At 33.9% G+C, this 9,852-nt stretch overlaps 1 protein-coding gene across 1 annotated transcript; it reads left to right on the forward strand.

The window, feature by feature from the left end:
- The first annotated feature begins 563 nt into the window (after window positions 1–563).
- Window positions 564–8,735, forward strand: JCHAIN (joining chain of multimeric IgA and IgM). Its single transcript, XM_021702233.2, has 4 exons — window positions 564–703; window positions 4,206–4,332; window positions 6,837–6,917; window positions 7,776–8,735. Exons 1-4 carry the CDS (start codon window positions 640–642, stop codon window positions 7,978–7,980), a joined length of 477 nt encoding a protein of 158 aa, XP_021557908.1. The 5' UTR covers window positions 564–639; the 3' UTR covers window positions 7,981–8,735.
- The last annotated feature ends 1,117 nt before the right edge of the window (window positions 8,736–9,852 follow it).

The raw sequence follows: 9,852 nt of genomic DNA on the forward strand, positions 1-9,852 counted from the left end.
TTAAACCATGGCAACTGATACATCTAGTATCCATCTGTTTCAAATTCCAATTTCATGTTTGAGTTTATAAAATAACTGAAAGCAATCAGATTATGTATATATTATGTATGTCATGTAGAATATGTATATTTAAATCTGGTAACTTGGTTAATTAAGGACTAGTAGAAAAAGTTGACATAAGGTACAATTGGGACCTTGAAAGGCTTTAATTAATTTCTCCTCCTTCTCGTCCCTTCATTTACTGTTCTAGGCATAACAAATGTCACATTATTTGATTTGAAAACTTTATTATCTAGGAAATAAATTTGAGAACCCCTATTTAAACATTCTTAATGTACTCCTGACTTGAAGTTATTATTAATCTTCATGTTTAATGAAACATGTAAAATAAAGAGTTACTGCATTAAAGCATGGCTTTTGGGGGGATACTTTGGAAGAAAATATGGAAATCTGAGACATACATCTCTGTCCAGTGCAGCATTTAAATTTCTGACTCCAACCGCAGTTGTGATTGTTTTTAGTTTGTTAGCTGCCTGGAGTGTTATTTTAAGAAAGCAGAAGCACCATCATTTGCACACTCCTTATAGATCACACACCTTAACCCTGACTTTAACTTCAGTTTCTCGAAGTGAAGTCAAGATGAAGAACCATTTGCTTTTCTGGGGAGTCCTAGCCATTTTTGTTAAGGCTGTTTTTGTGACAGGTATGTGGTATTTTGAAAACTAACCCACATAAAAGGAAAAATATAACATAGATCTGCTCTTCCGATTTAAACATTTATGTTTGTGCTTTGGTTAGCTAGCTAGCTGGCTACTTTTTCTAACATGCCTTAATCTTTATATGGGCAGTGATCTTTAAGCAGAGAAGACTCATTGTAATTCTTTTTATTCTTTTTTTCTCTTATTTGTTTGCCTACTATAACTTAGAGAATAAGAAAATATATATTTCTGGATAAGTATTGATAGCTATACTTATATAAATATTCATTTTGAATCATGAAAATCAGTAATCTTCTCCTTGAGTATCTTAAATGAATATTCTGGAGAAATGAAGTAATAATTACTATAACTACAATATGGAATGCATTGGGATTTTACTTCCCCAGAGAGACTAATAATAGTTCTAACAACTTTCCTGGATCTGAGCCTACAGATTTATTATGACACTTTAACAATGTTTAATGTTACACAGGTTGCCTATGACTTGATGGTATAACTTTGGTTATTTTGTTTACTAACCTTTCAAACTACTGTAGAAAATGGAATACATTCTGAATATAGATGTAATAATTTTCATCTAGAAGGGTAATGAGTTAGAAGTTATATAATTTGGCCTGATTGTTTCTAACACTTACTGAGCTTATTCTTATTTCAGAACAGGGTATGATGTAATTAAGAATAGTCATTTTACATATATTTTTATACTACTTTAGCATTAGAAATAATGAATTTCTAATAATATTTACACACAAAAATATTAGTATTAAAACATGTACAGTATGTGTATTTATGTATATAAATAAATGTTTATGAACATGTTTATATACCTATAAACATATATGTAAAGCATATATAAAAGATCTATCATTTATTGAGTACATACTATTTTCCAGGCATTATGCTAACTGTTTTACATATACTATTCCATTTAATTCTCATAGTAACCATTTGAGGATAGGTACTATTAATATTTCTAACATATGGTTGAGTCCACTGAGATTTAGAGAGGCGAAATAACTTACCTACAGTCACACAGCAAACACGTAGAACCCAGGCCATCTGACCCTATAGCCCCTGCTCCTAACTTCTTTCCTATTCTGCCTGTATTGGAGAATCACTTTTTAGTAAACTCATTATGTTCATATCTAGTATGTGTTGTTAAGTGTATTTTCTCATTTGTTTGAACTGAATTAAATTTAACAAATATTTATTGAGCACCTGCTATGTCTCAGGCACAATCTATAACAGGTTTATTTGGAAAAATATTGCCTGTAAGTAAGAATGTTAGAATCTTTTAAGTCTTGGTGAATTGACTGTATTTGTACATTTCCTGGTAGATATATTAGTTTTATTTTTATATAATAATAATATTTATATATAATAATATTTATATATAATAATAAATAGTAATAAAAATTAATAGTTTTTTCATTGGTTTCTGGTAAGAAAATAAATTATATACTATAAATAAAATATAGAACTTTTCTATATTTTGAGAAAAACATTTAATAAAATAAGACAAAATCAAAGAGGGAGACAAACTATAAGAGACTCTTAACTATAGGAAACAAACTAAAGGTTGCTGGAGGGGAGGTGGGTGGCAAGGTGGGGTAACTGGGTGATGGACCAAAAGGAGGGCACTTGATGTAATGAACACTGGGTGTTATATGAAACTGATGAATCACTAAACTGTATCTCTGAAACTAGTAATATGCTATATGTTAATTAATTGAATTTAAATTAAAAAATAAAAAAAGAAAAACATTTAAGAGTCATGAATATAGGAGTAGGGAAGAGGACACCATTTAAGTCATCTCATTCTTTTCAAAATGTTAAGAAGAATTATGTTATTATCTTGATTTCATAATGTTTCTTCTCCAATACTATACAGAATTTTATCAGAAGATGTATTAAGAAGTTATGAATAATTCCATAATAATGCATTGTAAAGTATGTCCAACAATTAGAAGTACAAAACAATGGTCTTAAATGTTTTTGTAATGAGGATTATCATCAAGACTGAAATACTGCAATTAGGTCCTCTCTGCTTTGGGACACCTCTGAAATAATTAGACTTACAGTTACAATTATATCTATCCTGATCATTTAACCTTTGTAACTTGAATTAATGTGCTAAATTTTTTTTTAAGTTGAGGTTTGATGGGGTGATATTTTAAAGGCCATTTAGTTAAAATTATAGAAATAAAAAACATATTTAATGGGTTAATTTTATGGTAGTGGGTTATAAGTTTTTTTGTTTGTTTTAAGTATCCTACATTGAGTAAAAGCTAACATTGGTAAATTCTATCAAATTCAGTATTCTGGTTGGGAAATTGTACTATAGTTTTGCAGGATGTTACCACTGGAAGAAACCAGGTAAAATGTACATGGGTTCTCTCTCTAGTATTTATTATGAGTGCATGTGATCTAAAAAAGTTTAATTTAAAAACAAAACAAAAATATATCAAACATTATTACTATTGTTTAATTAGCACTATTAAATAAAGTTGTTATTGATTCTTTAAATGCCTGTTAACTGATCTAAGTCCAGATAATAAGAAATTTTCTTTGTTTATTCCTTGCAACACTTACCAGACCTCTTTGTCCAATATTCAGATTAGACAATAAATGTTGATACTCAGAGTTAAGGCTTTAATGGTCATCTGTGTATCCATTCACTTATTTTTTTTCTGTAACAGCATATTATATTAAATAGAGCTTGTACCTCACAATATTTTCTAAATTGTTTTTGTAAATTCATAGCACTTTACATGTATATATGCCATACCTTTTAAAGTAATTCTTATAAGAAATAGTAATAAATATAGCACTTATTATTTTATTTGACTGAACCATTATGCCATGATAACCTGATTGTTATTATGAAAAAGAAGAATATAATTAAGTTTAGGAAAATTATAGTAGAGAATACTTAAAAGTCTCACAAAGTAGGGTTATCTTGGGGAAAATGTGCCTGTTTTTAACTCTAATCCAACCTACAGATGAAAAAAAGTGTATAAATGGGAGTTCGGGAAGGATGTGACACTTCAACTGGGACTTACAAAGTCTAATGTCATTTTTTGTTTACTTTTGAATAATTACTTTGGTCTGAGAGACATCTAGTCTAGATTTTTGTTTTCTCTATCATTTTGTCATTTGCCACTGATTTTTTACAAGGCTACATTATTCAGAGAGCTGTGCCTCTATTAAAAGCATTAGATGAAAACTAGAATTCTTTTAGCCTGGGTTCCCACAGACTGGGCCAAGGAAAAAAGAAAACAATTTGTTTGGAGTGCATTTGGATTTCCTTCACAATGCTGTGAGATTCCACTTAGCATTTTAGATTAGGAAAAAGGACAAAATTGGGGAAAGCTGAAACTGATCAACCATAAAACTTAGTTTTTCTACTGGAAAAAAGATAAATTAAATAAAAGTATAGAAACAGACCTTTCTCCCCTCTCTTCTTAATATGTTTTATCTTTCAAGCCCAAGATGAAGATGGAAGTACTGTTCTTGTTGACAACAAGTGTCAGTGTGCCCGGATTACTTCCAGGATCATCCCTTCTCCCGAAGATCCTAATGAAGACATTGTGGAGAGAAACATCAGAATTATGTATGTGGCACTTTAAATTTCTTTCTTTTTTTTTCATGTTGTAAGCAGAGATACTTTCATTTATTAGCCATTGTTTGAACGTATTGACTGTAATACCTATGTCTCTACTCTTTTTTTTTTTTAAGAGAGAGAGAGAGTAGTGTGGGCAGAGGGGCAGAGAGAGAGGGAGAGAGAGAATCTTTTTTTTTTTTTTTAAAGATTTTATTTATTTATTTATTTGAGAGAGAGAGAGAGAGAGAGAGAGAAACAGCATGAGAGGGGAGAGGGTCAGAGGGAGAAGCAGGCTCCCTGCCGAGCCAGGAGCCAGATGTGGGACTCGATCCCAGGACTCTGGGATCATGACCTGAGCCGAAGGCAGTCGCTTAACCAACAGAGCCACCCAGGCGCCCTCGGAGAGAGAGAATCTTAAGCAGGCTCCATACCCAGCATGGAGTCCGATGCGGGGTTCTATCTCACAAACATAAAATCATGACCTGAGTGGAAATCAAGAGTTGGTCACTTAACCAGCTGAGCCACCCAGATGCCCCTCTACTCCTCTTTTTGATATGTAGCACTTACATGAACCTGTTTCTATAGATAATTATCTATGTATGTGTATATACGCATAGACTTTATATGAGGATTAAATATGCTAAATGGACAAAATTAAATATGCTAATGAACAAAAGCATCTAGGACAGTGTTTGAAAACCCACAGTAGATACTCATACATGTGTATTATCTTTCTCATTATTTAAAGCTTTTCCTGATATTACTAGAGCCTTTACAGTCTAATAAAGAATAGATCCATTCATTCAATCATTCATTCATTTGGCAAACATTTATTGAGAGCTACTGAATGCCACTGAGGATTAGAGCTGGTGATACAAAAATTTATATAAAGCACAGTCCATGCCATCAAATAATTTACAGTCTAGTAGGGAACTTCAAACAATTTAAAAGGCAATTATAATACAGTATTGTAAATGCTGTGACAGGAATCAGCACAAGATGTTATAGGAGCATTAAGGAGGGGCACCCGGTCCAATCCTGGAGGGTGAAGGGAGAGTGGCAGTGGGAGTCAGCCAGGGGTGTTTGGAGTTAAGTGGTGCAAGTGGCAGCTAGCAGGAGTGACCCAGGTAAGTGTGTGTGGGGAATGACAGGGTCGGTAGGTGAGGCAGATCATTCCAGGAAAAGGAAATGGGTGCTGTGCAGATTGTATGAAATCATCACATAACATGCTTCCCATGGTACCAGACACACTAGAAGTACTTTGCAAATGTTAGAACTCTTGCTGTTTTTGTTATTGTTAAGACTTGGAGATGAGAAAAAGCATGGTAAGTTTGTGGGATTGCAAGCACTTGTTTCCAGCTGGCATGTAAAGAGGGTCGCACGGGGAGAGATGGGGCTGGAGAGGTGCAGGCATATCGTGAAGGGCCTTCTATGCCATCGTAAGCATGCTCTGTTTTCTGGGTGGAGACACTGTAGGTTTTAAGCAGAGAAGAACATTAGGCTTGTATTTTAGAGGCCATTTTGGCAATAATGTGGCTAATACATTGGAGGGGTCAAGACTAAAGGAGGGTATTGCTACAATCTAGGAGAGAAATGGCAGTGTCTTAAACCAAGTGCACAGACTGAAAAGAATCAGAATCAACTGAACTGTGAGATGGATTAGATATTGGTCATTACAGAGAGGCGGCACTCAGGAATGGTATCTAAGGTTTTGGCTTGATATCTATGTAGATAGTGCTGCTAAATCCATCCTCATGTTTTCCTTTGTGTCTTTTGGTGAGGAGAAATGATGACATATATGAAAAATGTAAAAATTAATGACATCATCTCAACTAGTTGATAAGTGTTACCTACTTTTTCATGGAACATCACCAAATCAAGAGGTCTGGAGTCCAGTTACAGTTTTACTACTTAGTTGTTGTGTGAACTTGGGTAAGTCATTGAGATCTCTGGTTTATAATTTCTGCATTCCAAAAATATGGATAATAATATCTGTCCATTTATTCCACAAATATTGAACATATCCTACATGACACACATCTAGAAAGGCACTGAGAATACATAAATGGTTTTGCCTCAAAGAACTTATGTAGTCTGGGGAAGCAACTTCTCTGTAGACAAGCGACTGTGATATGGCATTTGTTATAATAAAGATATGTGAACTTCAGTGGGACGAAAGAGAAAGGAATTTGTTCAGGAGTGAGAATGGATCATCATAAAGAGGGGAAAACTTGAGCTGATTTTTAAAGGAAAAACAGGGATTTGCCAGGTAAGCAATGATCATTGACAGAGTTGTTTCTGTGAGGTTTATTTGGAATGGGAAATGTTTAAAATATGGCAAATTACCGTGAAATCGGAGTAATAGTATTACTATAGAGTGGTTTTAGAGTGCTATAGAGTGCTAAATGTACTAAATTCCTGATGAAATAGTAAATACTGTCCCAGCAATATACCTATTATAAAAAAAGCAATATCTGTTAGTTTCATTATTTTCATTTCTTTCTTTTGTTTAGTGTTCCTCTGAACAACCGGGAGAATATCTCTGATCCCACCTCACCAGTGAGAACCAAATTTGTGTACCATTTGTCTGACCTGTAAGAGATTTTCCTTCATGCTAATATAGATATGGAATTTAATTACTTTAAATTTGTTAGTAAGAATGTTTCTGAAAATATGGGGTATAAACATTTACCAATGTAATTTGAGCTTTTGAATACATTAATTTCTATGTTAATTATTAGATATCATAAATTTATAAAACTTTATCACAGATAAAAGTTAGTTATAAATTCATTCTAAATAAGAAATTATTGCCAGTAGTACAGAAGGGCCAATTTGTCTTAATAGTTAAGTAATTGGATTTCAGACATATTAACATGCAGGTGTTTCTTTGGAAGCTATGGAATCCAACATCAAACAATTTTTTTTTAAAGATTTTATTTATTTATTTATTTGAGAGAGAGAGATAGTGAGAGCAGGAACACAAGCAGGGGGAGTGGGGAGGGAGAAGCAGGCTTCCCACTGAGCAGGGAGCCCGACTGGGGGCTCAATCCCAGGACCCTGGGATCATGACCTGAGCCGAAGGCAGATGCTTAACGACCGAGCCACCCAGGCGCCCCCAATTTCTTTTTCTTAAAAATATTCTGCCTTCCTTGTCACTATAAAGAACTTGTTTAATCCAGTATACAGGTGGGAACAAACCTAAGAAGAGTAGAATTTGCTGTATGGTATAGACAAAACATCATATTATCATATCATTAATTATATTGTTTACTTTCAACTAATTTTTATATATTAAAGGTTGAAAACTCCCATTGACTATTGTTGTAGAGTAGCTGAGGTCTGAAAGGAGTTATCAGCAAGAGCCAGCTAATTTTGGATAGAAACGAATAGTCACTCAGATTCCGAGACAACATGATGGGGATTGTCAAATGAATATATTTATTTTTCAGCTGTAAAAAATGTGATCCTGTGGAAGTGGAGCTGGATAATCAAATAGTTATCGCCTCCCAGAGCAATCTCTGTGATGAAGACAGTGAGACCTGTTACACCTACGACAGAAACAAGTGCTACACAAATTGGGTCCCATTTACGTATGGTGGTCAGACCAAAATGGTGGAAACAGCCTTGACCCCGGATTCCTGCTACCCTGACTAATTTAAGTCGTTGCTGACTGCACAGCTACTTTTCTTGAAAGGCTCTTCATTTTGATCCAGAAGTTAATATATTTACTACCAATGATACTGAAACAGTGATTTTTTTTTTGTTAATATAAAACTACCCCCCCAAATAGAAATAGTAACATTGTTATTTTTACTGAAATTGCTTTTCAACTGTATGTTCTCACTCTAAGTGTTGAAATCTCTCATAATCCTTGCCCAAAGGGGTATACGACCTTAAAAATACAATTTCTAGCATTTAAAAATAGACAAGAGGAGAAAATAAAATTCAAAGAGTAAAAATCAGAAGACATAATTAAAGTTCACTTTTTGGTTTTTTTGGCCTTGCCTTGGAGAGCCAGCGCTTTTGCACCTTCCACACTATTCTCTTTTTAAAAGTATCACGTGCAGAGAAAATTTATATGCAAACATAGGTCAATTACATGTCTTCCCTAGAAAAATTATAATTAGAAAACATGTTTTGGAAATATTTGCAAAAATAATTCAAAATGGGATCTCCCTTTATGAAACCAATGAGCCAAAAGTGACATAATTAAATGCATAATTGAAAAATATATTTTGACATAGCACAGATTTGGTGGCAGATGATACAGACTTTTTTTTTTTGATAATCAGGATAGTGCAAGCAATTCCCATTGGAAATCATCTATGTTGTAACTGAGTCTAATGAAATGTGTATCCAAAATATGTATTCTCTAGCACAGCTTGAACAATTAAATAGATTCATAAGCATATACCTGTGTGAAATAATTTATTGAAAAGTTTACTAGTGTTAACTTTGTTGCATGTGAGGTAAAATATAATTTATTACTGATGAGCAGTTTGTAAGTATGGTATAATTATGCATTAATCACTGAATTCGTACATGCACATCTTTGAAGTAGCTTTGTCATTTAAATCTAAAATTAAATTAAAAGGCAAGGTCCCTCTTGACAAGCATAATGTTTATCACGGCACATAAAACTTCTTATGGCAGAAAGCCAAGGCCACCTGACAGACATATCCAAGGGTTCTGTGGAAAGTAAATGCTGACTCTGGATTTAAAATAACGGGAGGCTGATTAGTAAAAGTCAGTTTCCTGAAGAGGCATTGTTCTGTTTTCTTTTTTTTTAAAATGGTAACAGTAATTTTTCATAATTTCCACCGTGTTCATACTGATTATTCAGTGTTTTTGTTTTTTGTTGTTGTTGTTGTTGTTTTTGGGGGGATAAAGCTGGGACACTCATGCTTCAGTAGGAATCATAGTTGATGCACTAAAGACACATCATTCTTGACTAATCTAGTGTGTGGTTTTGGCCAAGTTTTTGAATTTTATCTAATCAGTCAACATTTATTAAATATTTATCACATGCAAGGAACTATGCTACATTTTTTGGTGATTAAGCTGTAATAAGTGCCCTCAAAACAGTCATCACCACTCACTCCCTAGACATCTGCTCAGTTATCTTCTCATGAAGCTCACCCTGTTTTTAAAAACTGCAAACTCTCCTTATCCTGGTTTATTTCTCCCCAGGTACTTATCACCCTCTAGTGGACTATACAATTTACTTATTTATCATTTTATGGTTTCTCTCCCCCACTAGAGTGTAAGGTCCACAAGGGCGGGCATTTTTATTTTGCTCAGTGATGTATCCCTAGCACCCAGAATAGTGCCTGGCACATTGGGATGCTCAATACATACTTGCAGAATGAACGAACATGAATACAGCTTACTTGAGGAGACAAGACATATGCATAAATAATGACAATCATTTGACAGAATCTCATAAAGGCAAACAAATAGGGTCCAAAGTGCTGTGAGAATTTATGGGGGACTTCCTGTTGGGGAACGTGATCAAAAAAAATGTGG

The sequence above is a fragment of the Neomonachus schauinslandi genome, chromosome 2 (genome assembly GCF_002201575.2).
Source record: "Neomonachus schauinslandi chromosome 2, ASM220157v2, whole genome shotgun sequence".
Lineage (NCBI taxonomy): Eukaryota > Metazoa > Chordata > Mammalia > Carnivora > Phocidae > Neomonachus > Neomonachus schauinslandi.

Excerpts from the sequence above, each read along its gene's own strand:
- JCHAIN (XM_021702233.2), top strand. The coding sequence starts at position 640 with ATGAAGAACCATTTGCTTTTCTGGGGAGTCCTAGCCATTTTTGTTAAG. Across the intron at positions 4,333-6,836 it reads GAGAGAAACATCAGAATTAT|TGTTCCTCTGAACAACCGGG; the intron begins GTATGTGGCACT and ends TCTTTTGTTTAG. Across the intron at positions 6,918-7,775 it reads GTGTACCATTTGTCTGACCT|CTGTAAAAAATGTGATCCTG; the intron begins GTAAGAGATTTT and ends TTTATTTTTCAG.